General features: G+C 33.5%; 3 protein-coding genes, 1 non-coding gene and 1 pseudogene across 4 annotated transcripts; 3 read left to right on the forward strand and 2 right to left on the reverse strand.

Annotated features, from left to right (window-relative positions):
* Positions 1-6,986: 6,986 nt before the first annotated feature.
* LOC140840839 (uncharacterized) lies at positions 6,987-10,519 on the reverse strand (annotated as a pseudogene).
* Positions 10,520-11,139: 620 nt separating this feature from the next.
* LOC140842212 (small nucleolar RNA R71) lies at positions 11,140-11,246 on the forward strand. The gene has a single exon (XR_012120343.1). It is a non-coding gene; the product is annotated as a small nucleolar RNA R71 (small nucleolar RNA).
* Positions 11,247-15,539: 4,293 nt separating this feature from the next.
* On the forward strand, positions 15,540-16,493 carry LOC140840840 (uncharacterized). The gene is made up of 3 exons (XM_073208004.1): positions 15,540-15,609; positions 15,683-15,908; positions 16,327-16,493. Exons 1-3 carry the CDS (start codon positions 15,541-15,543, stop codon positions 16,491-16,493), a joined length of 462 nt encoding a protein of 153 aa, XP_073064105.1. The 5' UTR covers position 15,540.
* A 5,036-nt stretch (positions 16,494-21,529) lies between these two features.
* LOC140841409 (BTB/POZ domain-containing protein At5g17580-like) lies at positions 21,530-23,955 on the forward strand. Its single transcript, XM_073208802.1, has 3 exons — positions 21,530-21,656; positions 21,821-21,890; positions 22,031-23,955. Exons 1-3 carry the CDS (start codon positions 21,622-21,624, stop codon positions 23,606-23,608), a joined length of 1,683 nt encoding a protein of 560 aa, XP_073064903.1. The 5' UTR covers positions 21,530-21,621; the 3' UTR covers positions 23,609-23,955.
* A 323-nt stretch (positions 23,956-24,278) lies between these two features.
* On the reverse strand, positions 24,279-26,634 carry LOC140841410 (DNA-directed RNA polymerases II, IV and V subunit 8B-like). Its single transcript, XM_073208803.1, has 4 exons — positions 26,454-26,634; positions 26,086-26,243; positions 24,627-24,718; positions 24,279-24,530 (listed from the first exon to the last, which is right to left on the reverse strand). The coding sequence occupies exons 1-4, from the start codon at positions 26,518-26,520 to the stop codon at positions 24,422-24,424; spliced, it is 426 nt and encodes a 141-aa protein (XP_073064904.1). The 5' UTR covers positions 26,521-26,634; the 3' UTR covers positions 24,279-24,421.
* Between the last annotated feature and the right edge of the window lie 417 nt (positions 26,635-27,051).

Consider the following 27,051-nt stretch of genomic DNA (forward strand, 5'->3'; position numbering starts at 1 on the left):
GAATATCCAGTATTTTATTAACTTTTATGAGTATCTCAATTACCAAATCAAGTATTTAAAATTGAAATTAGGTATTTCGCAAATAAAAGTAAGTACTTCAAAATTTTCAATGTTTAGTTACGAATTTTTTTATAAAAATAATAAAAAAATAATTAAATGAAATGAACATGTCATCCAAATGCATATTGGATGAAATGCGAGCATTTGGTGAACTTACATTGCATATTCAATTATCCAGTATTTTATTACTCATTCTGAGTATCTCATTTACCAAATCAATTATTTTAAAATTGAAATGAGGTATTTCGCAAGTAAAACTAAATAATTGAATAAGTTCAATGCTTAGTTACGAATTTGTTTTTTTAACAATAAAAAAAATAATTAAATGAAATGAGCATGTCATCTAAATGGATCTTGGATGAAAATGAGAGCATTTGGTGAACTTGCGTTGCTTATTCGAATATTCAGTATTTTAATGCACATTCTAAGTATTTCATTTACAAAATCAAGTATTTTAAAATTGAGATTAAGTATTTCGCAGGTAAAACTAAGTGTTTCAAAAAGTTCAATTAGTTGCGAATTTGTTTTTAAAATAAAAAATATTTAAATTCAATTTACATGTCATCCAAATGCATTGGGAATGATGAGTGGAAAGAGAAGATGACCAATAGAAATATGTATTTATATCAATTTTTATTAATTAAAAGGGTAAAAAGATAAAAATGCATAAAACATGTATTAAAAATTAAGTTGATCTTTTGTCAGGTATCAAAATACAAAAAAAAACTCATGGGTACTGAATCTTAAATAAATCTTTGACATATGTATTTTTCTCCAAATTGCCCTTTTTATGAATGAATTTTAATTAATATAATTTAATATAAATACAAAAAATTAATATAACAATACAGTTCATAACTAAATTGAAAAAGATAATCGAAATACAAATGCAACTTGAAACACATAATTGAAATACTTAATCTCAAGAAATGATTCGTGACACTTATCCATCAAGTTTAGAGTCGGTTTGCATAAAGAAGTGGTAAGTTAAAAAAACTTAAATATGTCCTATTTTTTAAGTGTTTTTATTATTTTAAAAAGTTGAAGAGATTTTGAGTTTGGATAAATGTTAAAAAAACGTTTTTATTTTAATTTTTTTTTAAAAAAAATAGGAGTAAAAGCCAAAAAAATCATAAATTTCAGTTTCTTTAAATAACTTTTTAAGTGCTTTTATAAAATGATTTTTGTAACCGAACATTTGATTTTTAAGAAAAGAATCTTTCTTTAAACAAAAAATATTTTTTAACACGTGAACTTCTCTAACCAAACGGGTTATAATATTTGTGAGTGGACAATCTCCTCCAACTCTTTAACCCTCAATCCTATATAATTAGTCAATTATTAGACTAAATTTTTAATTAAACTTGAAAAATCTAAATGGAAACTTTTTTTTAAATCAGCAACTAAAAATCTTAGTTAAAAAAACTACTAAAAATCTAATATTTAAAAATTGTCACAATTTTTTTTATCATACATAAATAAAATATAAAATAACAATATATTTTATCTCATGTTTTAGTAGGGATACATAAAATTTTGGTTAACTTTTTTTGTAAAATAAATATATATATTGGGGTATACAAAATTTTATTACTCTTACACAACAACAAAAAATATTTATATTATATTATTTAAAACATTAGGTTTAAGGAGATTTATTTTTAAAATTTTATTTTAAAACTTTAATAAGTTTTTCATATTAAAATTTTAAATAAAAAATTATAATAGGTTTAAAATACTTAGAGATTGATATATATACCACTTAAACAAACTACGACACAAACTTAACTTTTTAAAAGATCAAAAAATATTATTTTTGGGAAACTAATTTTATAAACTTTTATGTTTTAATTAAATAAGAGTTATTGAGCCCACTTTAATTAATTTAAGAAGGCTTAATTGCTCCTAAACTTGCAAGCCCAAAACTCAAGCTCATTTGCATGCAATTTAAAATCTATAAATTGAAACCTAGGCTTCCTTTGCCATTATTCAGCCGACTTATTACACACAATTCACACACCAAATTTCGAAAAGAAAAAACAAGAGGAAGAAAAGCTAGGATTCTCGTCATCCGGTCGTCCAACTTCGCACCCCCGCCAACAATCGTTTATTCGAGCGTTCAGCAGCCAAAGGAAGAGCCCTACCGGACTAGGACTCTTAACATGGCATGTGTGTGTCGTTTGGACTAGCAGGGTGTTGGGTGAGGGTTAGGCTGGCTAGTTTGGTCCTATAGTGTCTAAGGAAGAGGGTCAAGGGCTGGGCCAATGGTTGGTGCGGTTGGGTTCGCTGCTGGCTCGAGCAAAAGCATGAGGAAGCATTATAAGTACGCTGCTGGGCTGGGCTTAGGTTGGGTTTGGGCATGGTCCAGGGTCGGTGAGGGTTTGAGGTGATCGCTGGTTAAGTGGCTAGGAGTCTTTTAGCGTGAGTGGCAAACCATGCGTGAAACTTTGGGTCAAGGTGCAGGGCTTCGTGCGTGAGTTCAGGGGCTTGGGCTGGGCTTGGTTGGGTTTGGGCGTCGTCCAGGGTCGGTTAGGGTCAGGTGGTTCGAGTAGAAGAGTCCTAGGTTGGCTAGGAGTCTATTAGCGTGAGTAGCATCTTGTGCGCAACCAAGATATTCTGTCCATGAGAGTTTGAGCGAGCTAGGTTCTAGTTCTATGGGTCAGGGCTGGTCAAGAGGGTGCCTAGGTGGATTTTCTAGGTTGTGGCTCGAGGTGGCTCGACCATGGCTCGGTGGAATTGGGAGTTGGCTCGGTGATATTCATTAAGGGTCATATTTCGAATTTAATGAATAAAAATTGGAACCATGGGTCCACGGGTGTGGTTCATGGCTCAAAAGGGTAGATTAGGTATTAAGTTTTGAATTTATGTTTAAAATTTGGGAAAAAAATATTAAGTTTTGAATTTATTCGGGAATTAAACGTCTCACGAATAATTAATTAAAGAATTAATCGAAAAGTCTCGAATTAAGATAAATAAAATTATGAAAAATTATATTTAAACTTAAATAATTATTTGAGATAAGCTCATGTCATTAAACGTAAAAAAAATCGAGAAATATTACGTCTAGGGGAAAAGCCGCAAATAATTTAGGAAAGTTATGATATTTTACGCTTTTAAAAGAAAATGAAAATATTTTGAGGGATGTGAATTGAGTGTGACAAAAGATATGATATATGATTTTGTGGGGATATCGTGAGGGCCTCGGACCCCGTTTACGGGACAAGACCCTTGAGGGACCTTGACGATCGTATTTCTATGGTGGAGCCTAGTGTCCACCCCCATGTGTCATGTGGAGCTGAAGACTGATCAGTCGACCAAAAGATAAAATTTAGTCACTTTCAAGGATTAAACTTCAACAAAAATGATAAAGGATTGAAAGCTTTACGATTAAAATGATTTTACGATTTATGATTTATTTATTGTGGGGACCCGGAAGCTAATCCAGTTCTTAATCGTCATTGGGACTAATTAATCAAGTATAATGAACATGGTCTAATTTTTTTTTTTTCTAAAATACACAGCGGAAACGTAATGTAATTAAATTCAAATTACATATTAAACATAAACATACAAATCTGATGTTATCTACAATGATCCAACTAGGTTCAATTACATATCAGTACTGAATCTTAAGCTGCTTCTGAAGCCCGGATCTCCACGCTATCTAGTCCAGCCTCGTTCTCTTCCTGACCCTTATCCTGTCCCACCTGTTGTCATGCACACATACAAACAAGACAACAGCCGGATAACTCCGGTGAGATATAAATATCCCAGTATAAATCATGCATACATGCAATCATATAAACAATATAAAAGCATATAACAGAAAATCATATCACATATCAAAATCATGACATGAAATAATAACAAGAATAAATCATATTCTAAACATGTACCCTAATTAGGAACATAATCAGTATCAAGAATAACTCCTATTCTAAACCTGTACCAATATCAGGAACAGCAAGGAATATGAACCATATCCAGGAACATAATCAACATCAATAAATATAAATCAATATAATTGTCACTCAGACTCGTGACTCCACGTTTTAGACTAGACTCAATCCTAGCCTAGGGATCCCGGTTTCCAGACATTAGCATTTCATATCGACCAACAGTAATAGAAAAGACTCCAGTTCTATCCACGTAGATATAGCATCGATCACCAGTAATAGAAGAAGCTCTGTTTCTATCCACATCAGTATAGTATCGATCACCAGTAATAGAAGAAACTCCAATTCTATCCACATCGATATAACATCGATCAACAGTAATAGAAGAAGTTATAATTCTATCCACATCGATACAATACTGATCACCAGTAATAGAAGGAGCTATAATTCTATCCACATCGATAGCCAATTATCCATTGACAGACTATGGCACTTCCGCCAATACAATATCTCATGACATCGTGCAATGTGCCCGTGGTAGTCCCACCACTATCAGGCACTTCTGTCACAAGATTACTCGTCTAACACCTGTTATCTATAATTCAAGAGAACAAGTATATCAATCAACTCAATGCAAATATCAATGCAATAAGTAAAGTATGTGATTTAGGGAAACTCGAGTCAAACCTCACTCGACTTGTGCAATCCCAAGTCAACATTAATTTATACATTTATCTTCTCGCTCAGAAGAAGACGAAAAAATCCCGACTCTATCTCGGTCCATTCCCAATCTGATAATGACAATTGAATAGGTATAATATCAATACACAACTCAATTCAATACCTGTTCTGATTAATACTCAAATCAAAACACATAATCTGATTAATGTCAATCGACATACGGTATCACAATCCAATCTAAATCAATATCGAATCTGATCAATATCAACCAACTGATGTTTCGACGGTATAACAATACAGTCTCGATAATCCCCGTCAGTCCGAACATCACAGATATAATACCAGAACTCATAATCAGTATCGATACCAGTCATAATCTCAATAGCAATACATATCTGATATGAATTCTCAGTCAAATCGATTCCAGAAATCATAACAATTACATAATCAGTCTGTTTCTCAATCTGACTTCGATTCTATGATGTCTAACATGACAAGAACATCATATATGAATCCTATTCAATTCTGACAATAGTCTAATTTCAAAACATGTCAAAACGTAGCAAAACTTACGTCCAGTTGTAGCCTACGTTGATAGGAACTCGGTACTGTACTCAGATTCAAAATCTGACGGACGGATTGAAATAAAAAGGCGTAAGGATTTTTCACAACTTCCTTCTGACCTTTCTCGATCTTAATTGTGACAAAAACTGAAGGAACAATCGATTTATACATGTATATATATCAGTTGCATGGAATTGAGACGTGGCACAATTTCACCAAACTTAGGTGGCGCTCGGGCGGTAAAACATTACCGCTCGAGAGTGGAATGTTCTGCCCGGATGCTTAGCTATTGGCGCTCGGGCGGTAACTTTCTACCGCTCGGGCGCCACATATTCTGTCCCCAATCCTACTTTTGTGAAACACTGGCGCTCGGGCGGTTCTTTTTCTACCGCTCGGGCACCAGAGGTTCTGTCCAGAATCTTGGCTCGTAATGCACCGACGCCCGACTTCTTCATTTGAGTTCCTATAACCTCAATCCTGTCAAGTAATCAACGTCTGATTACAGTGATTAAATCTCGGGCATTACATTTATGCTTAAAATTATTTTAAATAGTTTAATTATGTTTAAAAGCTATTTTAAATAAAAAAATATGATTTTTAAATGCATGTGATTGTATATGTATTATTTGTTATTCATTTTTAGAACGTGGTGAGTCATTAGACTCATTAGGTTTGTATGATACATTATTTGATGATTCGAGGAGGCGCTGACGTTTGAGTGGATCGAGTGCCTACACTCCCGAGGGACCCTTTCATTTTCCGCACTAGCTTGTTAGACAAAAAATCTAAAGGATTTATGTTAAGGATTTATTATAGATATTTTTAAGCTTAAATTTTATGATAGTTGATCTTTTTAAAGGTCGACATATGATTTTTGGTTATTGATGATTTAACGATTTATGTTATGCAAATTATTATGATTTATGGTATGATAAGTTATATTATTTAGTATTTTCGAGTTTATGATTTATAAAAAAATCGAGGTCGTTTCAAAAATCATGTACATTACTGATGAATTCTATATACATTGGACATTAAAAATTATTAAATTTGAATTAGAATAAATATAATGATATTCTCCCATTCAATTAATTATTATTAGAAGGTTATCAATAAATTAGATCCACACAGTGTCCAACTTCTTCGAAATTTTCATTTTTCTGCTTATTAAAAATAATAAATTTAACATGACAAAATAATAGTTTGTGAAATAATAAATAATAATGAGATATAAATAACATTGGATAATTAATTCTTATTAATTTAGTGGGGTGTATTCAATGCAGAGATTTAATGACTTTCAATGACTTTTTTTAAATGATAGATTTTCATGGATTGGTAGATTTTTATTGACTTTTGTAGAATCTCACAGATTTGTAAACAGAATTTCATGGACTTTTGTAGACTTTTTGAAAGATTTTGATAGATATTTGTAGACTTTTGTAGATTTTTTGCAAAAAAAAAATACAATTCAATTTAACAAAATAAAAATTTCAATATATATTATTTATTCGAACTAGTAATTATTTAACATAAATAACATCTTCACTTTGAAATAAATTTACTTATTTAAAAAGTAAATATGTTTAATATATGAAAAAAAAATCACAATTCAATTTAACGAAATCAAAATTTCAATCAACATGTCTATTAAACATGCATAAATAATTAATCAATAAATTTTTAATTTATATGCATATATATAAATTTAATCAATAAAGATAAATATCTAATCAAAACATTATGAAGTTTGATAAATTTTAAGCAGTTTTCTATGAAAAAAATCTAAGGTTCGTTATTGTGAATATGATCAACGTCACTCCACATTCCCTTTGCTATAGTATCTCTCCATGCATTTGCATTTGCTCGTTGTTGTTCTTCAGTGCCAAATATTTTATCAAAGTTGCTATCCTCGTAAACTTGTTCTGATGAAGGTTGTGGAACTTCATTCTCTGGTTCAATTGGAAATTCATCAGATCGACACTCCTTTCAAAGAAAATTGTGCAATCCGGCACAAGCCAATACAAGCTCCGCCTGTGTTGTATATGGAAATGGAGGAGCAATTTTGAATATTTTCAACCGCGATTTAAATATACTGAATATCCTTTCAATGGCGTTTCTTAAAGAGGCATGACGAAAATTGAACAACTCTTTTGCATCTCCAGGGTGACGATCTTGGCCACTGAATTCTTGGAGATGATAACGAACACCTCTAAAAGGAGCCAAGAATTGACGTCGATTTGCATATCCACAATCCACTAAAAAAAATTTACATATCGAACAGTATTGGTAGAATCAAGTAACTAATGAATAACATATATAATCTTGAAAAATTACAAAATTTTTAAATAAGTAGCATATACAACAAAAAAACATACCTTGTGGCACTTTAAGTTCGTTATTTCTTGATAAAGCATCTGTCAATATGTTTGAATCATGGGCAGATCCCTCCCACCCACTGAGCACATAAATAAATTCTAAATCAAAGTTACAAGCTGCTTAAACATTTTGAGAAATTGTCCCGTGACGATTACGATAACTGTTAGTATCATGCCCAAACGAATATGAGTGCCATCAATAGTGTGGGGACCCGAACTTAATTCAATTCTTAATCACTTGCTGGGAATAATTAATCAATTAAAATAAACAGGGTCTAATTTTTTTTAATACACGAGAGTACGCAGCATATGAATAAGTCTTATCTCATTTACAAGATCACTAATCAGATCTAATTACAAGTCCTGTACAACAAGAAATCATAATAACTACTGTTTCTTCACTACATCTCAGGTGATATAACAGATATACTCGTAAGTCCGGATCTCCACGCTAACTGTCTTCTCTCATTCTCTTCTTGACCCTGATCCAGCCCCACCTGTTGTCATGCACACATACAAAACAAGACAATAGCCGGATAACTCCGGTGAGAATTACATCCCAGTATAAACAATGTAAACATGCAAGTATATAAAAGCATATACAAAAACATACAAGAAATATTCATAACATGTATCAAATCAGAAACATAAATCAATATCAAGCAATGAATCACACTCAGACTCAAACTCGACTCAACCAACCCGTCGTCTCAGACTCGACTCAACTCTAACCTAGGGATCCCAATGTCTGGATATTGATAATTATATTGAATCTCAGTCGATAGGAATGAATCAATTCCTACACGGCATCGATATAATTCATATATCCAGTGTCTGTGCGAAACAGCCGTAGAATTGAGGAATCAGTCAAGAATTAAGCGAATCAGCCAATAACTAGACGAATCAGCCAGTAATTAAGCGAATCAGCCAAAGTTTAGACGAATCAATCAATAACTAGACGAATCAGCCAATAACCAGACGAATCAACCAGTGACTAGGAGAATCAGCCAATGACCAAACGACTCAGTAGTCAATGCATGCAGTGGCTATGAATCAATATACTACAAACATCAATCTCATCAACTTCAAATATCAATGCAATAAACTAAGTATGTGATTTAGGGAAACTCGATTCAAACCTCACTCGAGTTGTGCAATCCCAACTCCACATTAATTTATACCTTTCTTTCTGATATTCCGACTCTGTAGAAGTCTCGAACTCAAAGCCTGTCAATACTCAATCTGACAATAACAATATCGAGGGTACGATATTAATACACCACTCAATCAATACTGGATATAATCAGAATTCAATCAAATTCTGTTTCAACGGCATAACATCATAATCCCAATATATCCAGCAATACCATATCAGTCAGATATCAATTCTAACGTCTTATACTCGATAACAAGTCAATTCTGATATCAAATCTCAATCAACTCAACTCCAAAAATCATAACAATTTCATATGGTATCTGTTTCTCAATTCAGTTTCAATTCTACGATGTCTAACATGACAAGGACATCATATATGAATCATATCAGATTCTGACAATACCATAATTTCAAAACATATCAAAACGTAGCAAAACTTACGTCCAGTTGTAGCCTACGTTGATAGGAACACAGTACCGAAGTCGGATTCAAAATTTGACGGACTGATTTCTCACAAAAGGCGCAAGGATTTTCAACCCTTTTTCAGAAACCTTTTCTCGATTTTCTGTTCGTTTCCTTGCTTCTGAACAATGAAGGATTTGTGTGTGTGTATATATATATATATACATCCACGTACATGCAAGAGGACGAGTGGCTCATTCCGCCTATTATACGTCTCGCGCATATGCACGACATCATCGGCGCATATGCGCGAGACCTACTGGTCTTGGCGGATAAGCTTCTCGGGAGCTCGCGCATATGCGCGAGGTCCTCTGGACTTCGCTTGTACCGGCTCGCGCATATGCGCGAGGTCCTCTGCCTTCGTCGCGCATATGCGCGCATCTGTGCCGCGCATATGCGCGAGGCTACTGTTCCTCGCACACATTTCATGCATTATCTCGTATTTCTCGGTCCGATCCTTTGCGTCTATAATCACATCAATTATCACCAAATCATTTCAAATTACAGTAATCAAATTCTCGGGCCTTACAAATAGCTCCAATGCAATCCTACAATAAGAAAAACATAATAAAATTGTGGTACTTATAGTAATAACAACTAAAAAAAATTTAATCACTTACTTTAAAATAAGAATAAAATCTTGTACTTTCTATATCAAATGTTCTTGCATCAGTGTCATCTCCTAGTCCAATTGAGTATTTTACAGTAGCAGTTCTAGTCCCGACCGCAATTCTCAAATCTTCATAATCCTCAAAAGTGTCTGTCCGATAGTGTTCATGTTTAGGATGAGACTGGTAAAGAACAAAAAAACAACAATTGTTAAAACTAGTTATAATTCTAATTATAAATATAAATTTTTTATTTTAACTCAAAGACTTTTACCTTGAAATAATCATCCCATACTTCATCTTTAGCAGTGAATTTTTTTTGTCAAGGAATCCCATCCAAAACCAGAGTTATGACGTATAAGCTTACAATAATTGTAAGCTTACCCTTGACGATGATATAGATGACTGGTTTCCTGATGAACAATTGCTTGAGGTAAATGCGTACCCTTGGTATGCCGATTTTGAAAATTTTCTTGTCACTGGCACTCCTCCACCTAATTTATTGTTTCACCAAAGAAAGAAATTCTTTTCAGACGTGAAATATTATTTTTGGGAGGAACCATTTTTGTTTAAGATTTGTGCAGATTCCATGATAAGAAGATGTGTGGCGGAGGAGGAAACCAATCAAATTCTGAACCATTGTCATGACCGTGAGGTAGGTGGTCACTTTGGACCCATACGGACGGCATCTAAGATACTTGAATGTGGATGCATCTTGGTTCTGAAATCTCGTCTCTGTTGCAGAAATAAATTTATTCATCATTTGCTCTAAATTGGACTTCTCCGCCCGAGGCGGTTCTGGCTTGAATCCTTAGTGCATCCCATATGGTGGACCTCTTTGTTGGCGATTTTGGTTGTTTTGACCTCCCCATGAAAAGTTTGGGTGATTCCCCCATCCCGGATTATATGTGTTCGAATAAGGGTCATTTCTAGGACGGTTCTGGAATCCCACTTGTTTTACCGGTGCTCCCTCAGGCACATAGAATGGATTGCCATCTTGGCAATCCTGCACTTCATGCTCACCCCCACACTTATCACAGAAAATTTCTTGCAGACGCATAGCCGACCCACTCATGCTCATCCCATCAATCTTTCTATTCAAAGCCTCTAACTGTGCTAAAACTGCCGACAAATCATTAACTTGATTAACTCCAGCGCCTCGTCTCTGCCTATCAGACTGAGGATGATAGCTACTAGCAGCCATCTCCTCCAATAACTCATATCCTTCCTCAGCTGTTTTTCTCAGTAAGTTACCACAGGCAGCAGCATCTATCATAGTACGGTTAGGATTAAGCAGACCGTAGTAGAAAGTTTGAACAACTAACCCAAGAGACATCTCATGGTGTGGACATCTCCTCAACAAGTCCTTGTAGCGCTCCCATGCCTCGTAAAGTGACTCTTGCTCATATTGAGCAAAAGTAGTAATGTCGGCTCTCAGCTTCATAGTTTTCGACGGAGGAAAGTACTTGATCAGGAATGCCTTTGCCATATCCTCCCATGTAGTAATAGACCCTACAGGCAAACAGTTTAACCACGACTTAGCTTTATCTCTCAGTGAAAATGGAAATAAACGCAAACGAACAGCATCATCAGACACGCCATTAAACTTAAAAGTATCACAAATTTCAAGAAAGTCAGCTATATGAGAATTAGGGTCGTCAAGTGCACTTCCCCCAAATTGGACAGTGTTCTGAATCATCTGAATGATAGCTGGCTTGATCTCAAACTGATTAGCTCGGATGTCTGGTCTTACGATGCTTGGACGTGCTCCATCAAGAGACGGCTGTGCATAATCCATCATCGGTATACGCCTTGGCTCCTCTCTGTGTTGATCGTCTTCCATTCTTTCCTTCGCTCTTTGCTGCTGTAGTCGACGTCTAGCTGTGCGTTCAATCTCGGGGTCAAAAGGCTCAAGCTTAAACTCGAGTGATCTTCGCATGCACCACAAGAAAAATCTGCAACACAATGAGAGTATCAAATAACAATAAAATAAATAATACTAAAGAATTTAAATGAAAAATAAAAAATTGTGAATCAACAGTCCCCGGCAACGGCGCCAAAAACTTGATCGAGCAAAACTTGCAGAGTGAATAATCCCAAAATTTATTTTATAAATGAAAGCTCGATTTAAATATCGCAAGTGCACGATAGTCAAGTTATAATAAACGTAAGTGAATACGAGTATCGTTCCACAAGGACTGCGTTACACTATTTTTATTTTCAAGTAAAATTTCTTTAGCAACGATAAAATGAGTTGATGATTAAACTAATGTAAATTAAACAACTAAAATAATTAAAATGCAAAGAAAACATATTCAAGAAAGCAATGATTAATTTGGATTAAATCAATTGAGAAATGAATTTGTTGGGAATTAGCAGTTCACCTGTCACTTGTGTTTAAATAATTACACTCGACTTTTACTCGTGCATTCGACGGAATTCCCTAGACTAATTAATATACTCTGTCGAGCTATATTAATACTAATCATAAACATGCAGTAATCAAGTGTCCTCAATTATTTAACAGTTCAAGATTGCATTACATTCTATGGAATCCACTAGCTTTCATCCGGATGAACTATCACTATCGACACGTACCCAATTCCGTATATCTACTAAAATTATAAATCCGTGGTTTATACTATTTGATCCTATTGTTAATTGTTCTATCGAAATCATCAACAACATGAAATAATCAAAGGAAGTTAGCTAGGCTTCGATTGAAACAAGAAAGAAACTAGCATAAACAAATCACTAATAAAAACGTCGAGAAATAATGTTAAACACCGAGTACGGGGTAGGATCCCCTCAAATCCCAACAAATCTAGAGTTTAGCTACTGAAATTCATGATAAAAACCAACAATCAATGTAAGAAATAAAATACTGAATAATGAAAATACTAAAGATGACGATGGATGACGGCCACGACGCGTGGAAATCTCGAGGTCTTCGAAATCTCCTTTTTCTAGCCTCTCCTCCAAGAAAAGTGATGAAAAATATGATAAAGTCCCAAAAAAAAGGATCGCTGATCTCATGTATTAGATTTAGGTGTCGGATATAGTCCATAAAAAGTTGGAAACAAATCTTCCTGAATCTCGCTTCTCGCTAGGGCGGTATATTTTGACCGCCCTAGCGAGTGGTCCTCGCATAAACTTCCTCGAGCATGTCCCTGGTTTCGCTGGGGCGGTCACTTTTGACCGCCCTAGCGAGACACTTGCGCATAAAATCCTCGGCCAGACCAAAATGCTCGCTGGGGCGGTCACTTTTGACCGCCCTAGCGAATCCTCTTCGATATTTTGACAAATTTTCTCCCACTTTTTGGTTCAATTCCTACAAAATAACCACAAAATACATGAGATCAATCACATGCTAAATAATGCTAAAAAAATGCAAAATTAAACTAAAACAAACTAATATGATGCATGAATGCGACTCAAAACCAACACTAAAAACACGTAAAAACGAGTCCTATCAAATTTCATAAGGAAAAGAATAGCTTTCGTCAAAATTAGTTATAATTGAGAAAGTAGTACAATTATTTTGAATAGCAGTTGAAATAATATATTTATTTGCCAAACACAGTGAGCTTAGCGCAAAGCGACAGTGTAAAGATTTCATATTTTCATCTTATAAGTAGGATCACCAAAAGGCCAAATAAATAAAAATAAGTAAAATTATCTTGGGAAAAAATAAAAGAAAAAAAGAAAGCTATTTTTACTGTAAATAGACCAATTCACGAGCCTACTAATTTTTTTTGGTAAATTCTTTCATTTAGGCTTTTTGTATATATTTTTTTATTTTTGTTAAATTTTTGTTGTGAGTATATAAAAACTTGAACTTGGAGGCGTTTCTTTATTCTTTTTCTTTTATTTTTTTTATGAAATAGAATTCCATTGAACTTGTTAGTCCTTATTGTTTGATTGTTTGTATCACACTTTATCATTGTCTCTAGATCTTTTTACTTATTTTGGTCAATATCTAGTAAAATGTATGTGCTTGTTTGCTTCTTATCACCGTATATTTTATATCTTATGTATACTCAAGTAATACTTACAATGGGAGATTCACAAGCAAAATATAATGTGTGGACGACTGAAGAGAGTAATGAATTGCTAAAAATCATGGTTGATGCCGCAATGCGAGGATGGCGTGATAAGAATGGAGTATTTAAAAAGAATACTATGGAGAAAAAAATACTTCATGCTCTAAACGAAAAACTTGGATGTGAAAAGACTATTACACGATATCAAAGTCGTTTAAAGTGGTTCAAACAATGATATAACAATTCTTGTAAGATTATACGTCTTAACTCTGGTTTTGGATGGGATTCCGTGACAAAGAAATTCACTGCTAAAGATGAAGTATGGGAGGATTATTTCAAGGTAAAATTCTTTGAGTTAAAATAATAAATTTATATTTATAATTAGAATTATAACTAGTTTTAACAATTGTTGTTTTTTGTTCTTTACCAGTCTCATCATAAACATGAACATTATCGGACAGACACTTTTGAGGATTATGAAGATTTGAGAAGCGGTCGGGACTGGAACTGCTACTGGAAAATGTGCAATTGGACTAGGAGATGATACTGATGCAAGAACATTTGATATAGAAGAAAATAGGAAAACTAATTTATTAGATGATTATGTCTTTGATTATGATAGTGGTGAATTCGTGCAAAGTGACAAACAAGAATCTTTACACCATCTTCCATTTTTTGAGGACTCTGCTTTACCATTATCCCCTCAGCCCAGAAGTTCAGAGGTTCCACCAAATACAAAAAAAAATGAGATAGGACTGAGTTTGAAGCAAAATCAAGCACATTCAAGAATACAGACCCAAATTATATATGTGAAATATCTCACACTCTTGAGAAGGTAGTTTCTAAGATAGAATTAATAGGAAATGCAGGTGATAATTGTTGGGTGCTATCAAAGAGGTCCCAAATTTGGATAATCGTACTCGATACAAAGTGCTTGATTTACTTAACACCAGATCAAAGAAGATGGATTTCTTGAAAATTACAATTGAAGAGCGTTCGGGATGGATAGACTATAAATTAAATGAATGAATATTTTTAGGGACATGATCAATAATGAGTTATATTGTGATTTAATTTCTGGGTATATTCATTTTATTTGTTTTCTGATTGTGGATTTTTGGATTATTTATATAAATTTTGAGTTTTACATGGAATGATGTTCAATAAATTCATAGACTTATTCTATTCAAATTTCTTGTCTGATATCAGGTGGTTCATTAAAATGTCATATATCAACGTACATGATGTAGAAGATCAAATGGAAGAAGAGGAATTCGAAGAAAAATTACATGAAACTTTTAGGTATTTGTTGAGGGAAATTTTGGGATTCTCTATGTGCTAACTAAGCATATAACTACCATGAATGACGAACGTGTCCATCGTCCCTTAAATAGACGACTAATAACTTCAAGTGGATACGATTATATCCATAAAATATTAAAAGAGGATCCAACAAACTTTCGAGAAATTTATAGAATGTACCCTGACATATTTTTAAAATTGTGCAACATCCTTAGAGAAAAAACAACATTGCAAGATACATGATATATTTGTATTGAAGAAATGCTTGCCATGTTTTTACTTGTTGTTGGTCAAAATACTCGATATTGCTTGATTCGTAAAATATTCGGTCGATCACAATACAATACTAGCCAAAACTTCAACAAATTGAATAGAATTGCAGCAGATATGATGGTCAAACCTGGATCTGGAGTTCCAGAAAAAATAAGAGAGAGTACAAGATTTTATCCTTATTTTAAAGTAAATGATTAAATTCTTTTTAGTTGTTATTATTATAAGTACCACAATTTTTATTATGTTTTTCTTATTGTAGGATTGCATTGGGTCTATTGATGGCACTCATATTCCAGCAATAGTGTTTGGGCATGATACTAACAGTTATCGTAATCGTCACGGGACAATTTCTCAAAATGTTTTAGCAGCTTGTAACTTTGATTTAGAATTTATTTATGTGCTCAGTGGGTGGGAGGGATCTGCCCATGATTCAAACATATTGGCAGATGCTTTATCAAGAAATAACGGGCTTAAAGTGCCACAAAGTATTGTTCTATATGCTATACATCTAAAATTTTTGTAATTTTTCAAGATTATATATGTTATTCATTGGTTACTTGATTCTACAAATAATGTTTGATAGGTAAATTTTTTTATTGGATTGTGGATATGCAAATAGACGTCAATTCTTGGCTCCTTTTAGAGGTGTTCGTTATCATCTCCAAGAATTCACTGGCCAAGGTCGTCACCCTGAAGATGCAAAAGAGTTGTTCAATCTTTGTCATGTCTCTTTGAGAAACGTCATTGAAAGGATATTCGGTATATTTAAATCGCGGTTCAAAATATTCAAAACTGATCCTCCATTTCCATATACAACACAAGCGGAGCTTGTATGGGCTTGTGTCGGATTGCACAATTTTCTTCGCAAAGAGTGTCGGTCTGATGAATTTCCAGTTGAACTAGAGAATGAAGTTCCACAACCTTCATCAGAACAAATTTACGAGGATAACAACTTTGATCAAATATTTGGCACTGAAAAACAACAACGAGCAAATACAAATGTATGGAGAGATACTATAGCAAACAGAATATGGAGTGATGTTGATCATATTCACAATAACGAACCTTAAATTTTTTTCATAAAAATTTGGTTATAATTTATCAAATTTCATAATGTTTTGATTAGCTATTTATCTATATTGATTAAATCTATTTATATATGCTTATAAAATAAAATTTTATTGATTAATTATTTATGCATGTTGAATAGACACTGTGATTGAAATTTTAATTTTGTTAAATTGAATTGCGATTTTTTTCATATGTTAGGATCGATTAGGGAGTAAAATCGATGAGCTACAATAGCCCAGTTCTTGAAATATTGAACACTGATGAATTAAATCGAGTTTGGTTAAAAACCAAGCGGAAGATACTCGAAATAATCTTTCGTAGAAACCGATTAAATATTTTGTAAAGCATTTAAAATATATGCAAGTTAAATGAGTAAAAGTATTTCAGTTAAAGCATTTTATCAAACACTTAGTAAGCAATATTTTGGTATTTGAAGAACACATAAAATGCTTCAAAAATGCTCTTTTAAAACTATGAAAATGATAAGCAAATGCAATAAACAAATAGACGCGAATTTGTTTATGGATGTTCGGAGATTTAAATACTCCTACGTCACCCATTCTTCCCATTGGGAAGGATTCACTAGAAGACTTTGATTTATACAACACCTTGTACAAACCCATTCAGCTAGGACTTACCCACTGCCTAAACTGAACTCCTAACACTCAATATTGTAAGCAGCACCTCACAATCAGCATATTGTTTAATGTCTCATATGCAAAGACTACAAACACAAGTTTTACGTCTTTATGCAAGACTCACTCAACTAATCTTTGAACTTCAACTCTCCTGTATATGTGTGAGTGATTGTGTGTGAGGAATTTATCCTTTACAGTGTACATTTCAAATGTATCCTCACACAAGGGCTTGTGCTCTCAATCTAGCTAATTTATTCATGCTAACTGTCCATGCTTTGAATCCACTTCAAAAGCTCTTGTTTGATCTTCAATATGTTGTATTTATAGGCTCCAACACTGATATATAGGTTAGACACAAGAATATGACCGTTTGAAAAGTTTCTGTACTGTTTCCGAGATTGCAACGGTCAAATTCAGCTTGCTGGGCATTTTCCCGACTGGTCAACTCTAGTCAACTGGTCAACTCTGGTCAACTCAACTGGTCGTTCAGTTCAACTGGTCAGCAACTGGTTCAGTTGGTCAACTGCTGGTTCAGTTCAGTTGGTTGGTCAGCTGGTCAGCAGCTGGTTCAGTTGGTTCAGTTTCAGCTGATGTGCTGAAATCAGCCTAGCTGATTTCAGTTTGTGCAGAACCAGTAGCTTCATCGTCATTTATCAGCATTGTAAGCTTCGATTCAGACTTTGACTTCTAAGAATGATTTGTCTTTCCAACGCATACTGAATCGCTTCGTTTCGATAACCGAGCTGAGAGATATGACCAAAATACCGCAGCTGCTCAAACCCAACTGATTGCTGTTTTCGTGTGATCAGTTCGGTAATTTAGCGATCAGTTAGATCATGATAAAATCCGATTTGGCCCAACTGACGTGAAATACGACTTGTTCCAAATTGGGTTTTCTGATCATTCCAATTGGCGGAATGTCATTTGAATCATTCAGTTAAGAGATATCATCAAAACACCGAAACTTGCCAGAAATTCAGTTTATGCAGAATTCAGTTTCGGTTTGTTTTTTATGTTTGCAACTTCACACTTGAGTAAATATGTTAGAAACACAATAACAAGTTTTGTTAACATCAAAATCAAGATTGCGAACTTGAAAAGTTCCAACATCATATATTAAATATATTTACTTTTTAAATAAGTAAATTTATTGCAAAGTGAAGATGTTATTTATGTTAAATAATTACTAGTTCGAAGAAATAATACATATTGAAATTTTGATTTTGTTAAATTGAATTGTAATTTTTTTTACAAAAAGTCTACAAATATCTATCAAAATCTTGCAAAAAGTCTACAAAAGTCCATGAAATTCTGTTTACAAATATGTGAGATTCTACAAAAGTCAATAAAAATCTACCAAATCCATGGAAATCTATCATTTAAAAAAAGTCATTGAAAGTCATTAAATCTCTACATTGAATACACCCCACGTAGAAGACAATTTTTGAGTTTCTACAATTGTACCTATAGTTTTATGGTTTGTACTTAAAAAACTATATTAGAATCATTGTAAATCTATGGAAATATTGGATACCTATAGATTTTTATAGATTTTTAAAAAGTCAAGTTCGAATATCACTAGACTTTTCACGACTCTAGAAAAATCTAATTTGGATACCACTAAACTTTTATAGAGTTTCTAAAAGTCCATGTTCAATACCCCTAGACTTTTAAACTCTACAAAAATCAATGAAAGTAATTAAATTTCCAACATTGAATACACTCATTCAATGGAAAAAATTTAGAACTTTAACTTGCAATATATAAAAAATTAATTTAGACTATTTTTTCTCTCTTGATAAAATTATAATTTGTATATATTAATTGCAGAATTGGTGATTCTCAGTGCACAAATATAACTTCCAATTTGGCGATGATAATGCTATAATAAGAATTATTTGTGGGAATATCTCGTTCATGCTCATTTTTTACTCATTTTTTTAAAAAAATTTCATAATAATTTTATCTATATAACATTAGATTCTAGTATATATATATATATATATATATATATATATATATATATATATATATATATATATATATATATATATATATATATATATATATATATTAAGGATAAAACAGATATTGTCATTGATTTTTTTAAAAAAATAAGGCGAAAAATTATTAAGGCAAAAACTTGTGTGAGACGGTCTCACAGGTCGTATTCATGAGACGGATCTTTTATTTGGGCTATCCATGAAAAAGTATTACTTTTTATGCTTAGAGTATTACTTTTTATTGTGAATATGAGTATGGTTGACCCGTTTTACATATTAAGATCCGTGAGACGGTCTCACATGAGACCCACTCAATTATTAATGATGATTTTTGTGAACTTCAAAATAATATATTTATACCGTTATTATTATTTTAAAAACTGAGATTTTATCAATAAAAACTTCAATTTCTTTATAATTTGTGGGTAGATTTCAAATTCTTCTCAAATAAAGTCATTATAAATACATCATTCGAATACCCTTCGAATCCAAATCCTCCTATCAAAACTCAACATAAGACAGTGAATTTCAATTGATATCAATCCAAAATAATAACCGAATTGAAACAAAACCATCAATAATTGAAACCCGAATACTCCTACTTATATTACTTATTATACCAAAATTATTGCTTAGATATGGATCGAGTCGACTTGTCTTGTTAATATAAATCCATGAAACAATCTAACAAAAGACCTATTCATAGATCGATTATAGATTCATGTTTCATCCATGTTTAATCCAAATAAATCTTCTTAATTATAAAGTATCTTAAAATTTATTACAAATATAGGTGTTACATGCCAAATAGCAATAATAATAATAAAGAAAGAAAACGACGTCCTATAAACTCGGTCAATGTATTTCGAGATTCTGAAACGGATGGATTCTGACCAAAAGCAAAAAGAATGGGCTGCACACTGTCCCACATCACTTCCTCACTAAATATTACCATTATATATAGAGCAACTAACAAATCCACGAGTACACCAATTGAGGGTGTGGGGCTGGAAATATATGCGGTATTTTAAACCCTAAACCCACTCGGTTATCTGAGCTACTCTCGTTGTTAATGATTAATTAACTGTGGGTTGTTTCTCCGGTGTTTTAACCCAAATCTCTTTGATTTAAACTAAAACACCGATGCCCCTCGTAAAATTTCCATATGATGATCCCATCCTCGGCTAGAAGGTGGTGCTGCTTGCACATCGAAAATGTGATTCGCGGTCACCGGTCATCCTCGCCGTAGGAACCACCCTCTTTTTTCCGCCAAATCCGACAACGGTTTTTATTTTATTGTCGAGTTAATATCCGATAAAAAAAAAAAAATATCTTAATAATATTTTTTTTTATAAAAAAAATGTGCGATTCTATTTAGGAACCACCCTCTTTTTTCAGTCAAATCCGACAACGGTTTTTATTTTATTGTCGAGTTAATATCCGATACGAAAAAAAAAATATCTGAATAATATTTTTTTATAAAAAAAATGTGCGATAATATGAAATAGAAAAAAGATTAAATTAATTTATAATTGATAAATATCACATTCATGGAATATGCGTCAAAACCATTGAGAAACCAAATAACAAGGAATTAACTGATTTTAGAGTTTTTAAAATTAATCTATGGAAGGATTCCAATTATTCATATGGTTAATCGACTCTCTTTTTTTGTGAGTTGTTCGCTAACATAATAATTGTCTTTACTAGGAAAACAATTTATCCATGAGTGTTAGCATTCAATGTCACGTTCTGTCAATATTTGTTTCGCAAAATTTAAAAAGTTTACTTCAAAAATCGTTTATTTCAGTTTAACTACGAAAAAATACAAATTTAAATCAATTTCATTAATATTTTGGTTCTAACCGGGAAGGAGTCGAAGAAATCCAAGAAATATAGTCGAAAAAGATCATTGAATAATTTTTTCAAAAAGGTTTGACGTAGTATTTTGAAATTTTAGGCATCATTACCATGAAATCAACCTTTCTTGATGTCCATTTGACACAAATCAATATTGATTTAGATACAAATATAAGTTTAAAAATAAATTATACTTTATTTAGGATAACAATCAAAGAAAAGTATATACACTTATATGTATGTGTGTGAATGTGTGTGTGTGTGTGTGTGTGTGTGTGTGTGTATATGTATATATATATATATATATATATATATATATATATATATATATATATATATATATATATATACACACACACAAAAGAGTGAGCAGCATATTTTGCCAAGTAAAACAGAATATCAAGAATCCCATGTGAATCTAAGCCTATCCCAACAAACTCAGGCACACAGCAACGGTAGACTTGTTCAAATTATAAACTTACTCTTCATTCTCAGTATGCAAGAACAAACTTATTTTTCATACCAAGAAATAAATCAAGAAATCACAAATAGTACACTATCCACACGTCAAAATCATAAATTTTGCTGCATTTTGGTGTTGGAAAGAGGAGATCAAAGAACCGGATATGGCAGCTCGACAAGCCATAGAATGTCATACCAGGTAAGCCGCTCCACTATGACCTCGGTTCAAATGAAAATAAAATGATACGATCAAATTGCACGTATATGGTATACATGAAACCACCCCAACTTGATTGAATTTCCCAGTCAGAATTTAGTTCCGATTACAGATTCATAACATGGTGTTTCCCCCTCCTTGTTCAGGAGACCAAAGGCAAGAGCCTCATCAGAAGTACAGTTTCATATAGGTGGATCAGTCTTCACCCTGGATAAGGTAAAAACTATCTTTCAGCAAACGTCATTGACAAAATACGGGTAGGGCAATCTGCCTGTGCCAACTAAATCTAAGCCTTAACATGAAATCGAATTATTCACTTATATTCATTCTAGTGGCTAACCGTGAATTACTGCCAGGAACTTTTGGCCCCCAAATCAGAAAAACTAGCAAAAATTTTAAAAGAGAGCACTCACGAAAATCCTTCCCTGTTGCTTCGTGATATCCCAGCTGATCCAGATTCTTTGGAGATTGTTGAAAGATTCTGCCTGGGATATGAAATCAACTTGAAGACAGAAAACGTAGTTCGTGTAGCCTGTGTTGCTCACTACCTTGGAATGACTGAAAACCACTGTCCTAACAATCTGCTAAACAAGACCTTCGTGTTTTTCGAGCAAGAGATTGTAACTAGCTGGAACAAATCCGTTCAAGCTCTAAAGACTGCAGAGAATGTTCTACAAGAAGCTTTACAGCTAGGCCTTGTTGATTACTGTGTGGAATCTGTTGTCTCAAAAGTGTTGGAAGATCCATGTTTACTAGGAGAACCGATAAAGAATTCTGTCTCTGATGACGATAGTGATGAGAATGGCAATGGTTTAAGGCAAGCAAGCGTGAGGAGGAAGCTTTTTGATCACGACAGGAAATCAGGAGATTTAACCATACTTTCATTGAGGTTGTATGAATATATCATATGTACGATGCTTCGACGCAAAGTTCCTCAAGAATATGTGGCTGCAAATCTTCGTGAGTATGCAAAGAAATGGTTATTTTACAAAAGAGGTGATGATGCGTTGGTTTATGCAGAAAATTCTCAAAGAGAAATAGTTGAGGTTTTGGAGGGACTGCTGCCGCATCAAAAGGGGGTTCTTCCCTGCACATTTCTCTTTGAAATGCTGCACTTTGCAATGGCACTCGGAGCAAAAACTGAATGCAAAAATGGGTTAGAAATCAGAATAGGAAAGCAATTAGATCATGCATCCGTGAAGGACTTGTTAATAACTTGTCAAGGATATTCAAAGGATGAAGGGTACGACACTGAATGTGTAACAAGGATTTTGAAGAATTTCTATAGCAACTATAAGGGACCAGACGATTCTGGACTAATATCAGTAGCTGAACTTATCGATGAATTCTTAGCAGAAATTTCAGCTGATATAGACTTGAAAACGACCACTTTCATGGCATTTGCTGATATGTCTGTTGCAGCATCATCAGGGACTCCAAGAACGTCCGATGGCATATACAGAGCTATTGACATCTACTTAGACAAGCACAGGTACTTGACAGAATCAGAAAAGGAGGAACTGTGTACATTTTTGGATTGTAACAAGATGACTCGAGAAGCATGCGAACATGCAGCTCAGAACAATAAGCTGCCAACTCGTGTGGTGGTGCAAGTGCTATTCATAGGACAGCTGAAACTGAGAGACGAAATTGCAAAAGAAGTGAAGCTTCATGGTGGTGGGTTGTTAAAGGTGGCAGAAGCAGAGGAACAGGGCGAGGAAGATGTGGTGACAGAAATCGAAGAGATCGGAAATAAAGTATTGGCGCTGGAGAAGGAGTGCAGTGCTATGAGGAGAGAAATTAGCTGCAAAAATGCGAAAAGCCCTAGAAAGAATATTTGGAAAGAAATGAAAAGGAAGTTGGGGTGTGCCACTACAAGTATACATGAATGCAACTGCCATGTGAAGAAGAAGAAAAAGGTGCATCCTAAATAGAGCTATGAATTTAATCTTGCTTACTACAAGATAATTAAGAATGCTCTCAGTGAATTTATTTTGAATTGGTGAGCAAAACCCAAATATTTTAATGCTTTCATGTAATGACTTTTCAAGTTTGACTTGGAATTTTCTATAGGCGCTACCCAAGTGTGAGACCAGCCATGATGGGTGAATTGTTGTTCCGTTTAATACTTTCTGTTATCACATCACTACTAATATGTCTTTAGAACTATACGTTTAATTCCTTTTTCCATAGCTTTTAGAACATAAGATTAGATTATTTGTTACCATGAACATGAAAGAAAAAAGAGATATGTTGTTACAGTAAACTGAAGGAATGTGAAGTGTTCATTTTATAAGGTGATTATGTGTATACTTTATGACCAAAATCATTATAGAATTCACTTGCACAAGGTATTAGCTCCCCAGGAATCTCTCTCATTTCCAACGCAGGAAAATAGTATTTCAAAAGACATTTCCAAAGTATGTCCACAAGAAAATATGGAAGGTTGACGAATGTTTTTGGTTTAGTTTTCTAAAAGCAAGGAACATTCAATTCATTAAGATGTGAATTTGCAAGTTTTTCTTTAAGATGGATGAAATGTTCTACTTTAAAATGTGTTCGTCGTGTCCATACTTATATGGTGAATGATGTACCGAAGCCAAAATTTAACTTTAAAGCAGGTCAAAGTTAGTCTTAAAAGAAAAAATAAATAATGATACACCTTCAAAAGATGATGGCAAAATAACTTCCGTGTCCAAACACTCCGTAAAATAAGCAGCTGAAACTCCAGGAACTTCCATTAGGTATCACATCTTCCTCAAGAGAAGAAACAGCTTTCTGTTACTAAATTGATACATCTTCAGCAGATCACCTCTCAACATCAACTGGAGTCCTCCAAATGAAATATATACCACCCTGTCAAAAACGAACATCAGACGACAAATCATTGCAGTTCGGAGAATACGAATCAGGTATAAACTTTCTTTGAAGAAATGTGCAGATGCGCCCTACACTTCAGTATTGCAGCCTTTGGCTTCTGAAACCTTGTACAGCACCCCGTGCATCACAAACTCAAATTCATCAGCAATAGATTTTTGCTTTCCCTGTGATTGGAGAATATTAAGCAAAATATTTAAGACTTGATAAGTTAAACATGTGAGTATGAATAATAGAAAAGCTTCACTCCAAAATCGATCGTGTTTCCTAATGGTTATTGAGCATGTCCGTTTATTGTATCCAATAAAAAAGGAAATTTGAAATCAGATGAAAACAAAAAAAAAGGTGTAACGCTATTATCCCACACTGATTCATGTGAGAGTTCGAGACAGTTTAGCATCGATTTTTCTACAGCATAGGTTAATAAATTATACAAAGCAATCAGGATTGGCATAATAATTGTCGATGGAGCCAATTGTGCCAGGAAAAATTGTTGTATGGATGGAAGCCACTAATTTAATCCGTATGAACTATCTCGAAAATCATGCCACATATATATTGAATCTACACGATGTCTCGTATGGTAAGAGAAGTAAATGTAATACTCTTGTGTTCATATTGGTTGGTGGGATGAACGATCACACTAAATATAAAATTAAGATAGCTAATTATATCAATCATTTTCAGCAAGCAAAAATAGATGGAAATGCTACTAGCAAAGCCTATTGTGAACAATAGTTTGCAAGCACTATGGATCTGTGGTGAAATTGAAGGAGATAGCCAAAGAATCTGTGTTGCTACACCCATCTCGTTCATAATAATTAACAACAAACGGTAAGAACTCTATGATAACACCTTCCACTATCAGGGTCCTATAGGAGGTATCAATCTAAAAAAGGTGTAGCAGAACATGCGCACGTAGAAAAAGTAATCATCTACTAATAACACGGGTTCTACAAGATAAACTAAATAACCATTGCAAACTCAGAAAACTTTAAACCATCATGTCTTACCCAACAATAAACCACCACGGAAGTAAAAGAAAAATGCTGGCAGCAAAGATGAAATCGTAAAGAAATTTTTTTTTTTGAGAATTAATTCAACTGTATATTTCCTAATACGCACACGGTCTCAAATAAACCAAACTAATCATGCAAGGCCAACTGTAGACTAACTCTAAACAGATATAGAACTAACAACAGAAGAAAGGACAACAAAAGAAGTGAAATCATGATTTGGCCAAGTGAAATCATTTAGCCAATAGAGTAAGGTCACTGCATTCCCGAATAACCGGTGGGTCTCGAATAACACATCCTATCCAAAAGAAAAATTTCCCAGTCCTAATCTCTGAGCAAATTAACGTTTCCCTTAAAATTTCAAATCATCACTTCACATAAGCACACTTCAGAGAAATTGCACAACTAAAACGTCCCCACCCAACTCAGCCCTTCCCGCATCAAGAAAACAATCAACTTCCATTATCATGAATTGAACCTAATCCAGAAACTCATGTAGGGACGAAAAAGAGTAGAACCTGAGGAAAGTAGCCAGACACATCTGAACCATCCAAATGTAGAGAGTTAGATATCACCATTCTATATTTCTCGCCAGGGAGCATGGAATAGAGTGCCGTGTGCACGTCTAGTTCCAAATAAAACTCCCCGTTTTCGCTCTTTGCCACAATCCGATAAACTGCAGCATCATTCAAGATTCACATGTTGAAAACTCAAGAAACAAACATCAAGTCTGAGGCTTTAACTTTTATACTGTACAGAAACTAAATCCCTCCAAAGAAACAAGAGCAAAGGGGAAGAATCTATTACTGATTTTTTTAGCGTAAAGGAGATTTCTTTACACGAACTACATATAAAGGAACATCAAGATCATAATTTTTTCGTTTACCTCTCTTGTTTTGTTTGTCTTCGATTCTGAGAACTTCGATAGTCTCATCAAAGTGAATTTCAGCCATAATCTTCCAAAATTGTCACCTGCAAAGCCACGAATTGAAAAAAATATGGTTAGAAAATGGGCTTCTTGTTTTAAAATTCCTAAATCCAAACATAAACGTGTGTTTATTAGTCCTGTGCTCGCACAAAAAATTTCTCCTGGGCCAAATATTCGAATATCAATTGTTTTAAATCTGATAAATTATATTAATATGAACAATTATTACACTTGTTTGGATATTAAAATATCATATTAATATAGTATTTGAAATAGTTATACTAAAATATCATATATTAATATCATATTTTCAATATTTTGTACAGATTTTCATCCGAAAAAAGACGTGTGTCATTAAGATTAATATTTGTTAGACATGTTTGGACACTCAAAAATTATATATTAGTACCAGATTTGAAACACTTGATATTCAAATATAATATATTAGTAGCATATTTCAATATTTTGTATCGATTTTCATTCGAAAAAAGACACATAATTAATATAAGTATTAATTATATATGTTTGGGTACTCAAAAATCATATATTAATATCA

The sequence above is a fragment of the Primulina eburnea genome, chromosome 9 (genome assembly GCF_022965805.1).
Source record: "Primulina eburnea isolate SZY01 chromosome 9, ASM2296580v1, whole genome shotgun sequence".
Lineage (NCBI taxonomy): Eukaryota > Viridiplantae > Streptophyta > Magnoliopsida > Lamiales > Gesneriaceae > Primulina > Primulina eburnea.

Excerpts from the sequence above, each read along its gene's own strand:
- LOC140841410 (XM_073208803.1), bottom strand. The coding sequence starts at position 26,520 with ATGGCTGAAATTCACTTTGATGAGACTATCGAAGTTCTCAGAATCGAA. Across the intron at positions 24,719-26,085 it reads TGTCTGGCTACTTTCCTCAG|GGAAAGCAAAAATCTATTGC; the intron begins GTTCTACTCTTT and ends CTCCAATCACAG. Across the intron at positions 24,531-24,626 it reads AAAGGCTGCAATACTGAAGT|GGTGGTATATATTTCATTTG; the intron begins GTAGGGCGCATC and ends CGTTTTTGACAG.
- LOC140840840 (XM_073208004.1), top strand. The coding sequence starts at position 15,541 with ATGGTCAAACCTGGATCTGGAGTTCCAGAAAAAATAAGAGAGAGTACA. Across the intron at positions 15,610-15,682 it reads GATTTTATCCTTATTTTAAA|GATTGCATTGGGTCTATTGA; the intron begins GTAAATGATTAA and ends TTCTTATTGTAG. Across the intron at positions 15,909-16,326 it reads CGGGCTTAAAGTGCCACAAA|AGAATGAAGTTCCACAACCT; the intron begins GTATTGTTCTAT and ends CAGTTGAACTAG.
- LOC140841409 (XM_073208802.1), top strand. The coding sequence starts at position 21,622 with ATGGCAGCTCGACAAGCCATAGAATGTCATACCAG. Across the intron at positions 21,657-21,820 it reads GCCATAGAATGTCATACCAG|GAGACCAAAGGCAAGAGCCT; the intron begins GTAAGCCGCTCC and ends CTCCTTGTTCAG. Across the intron at positions 21,891-22,030 it reads CAGTCTTCACCCTGGATAAG|GAACTTTTGGCCCCCAAATC; the intron begins GTAAAAACTATC and ends AATTACTGCCAG.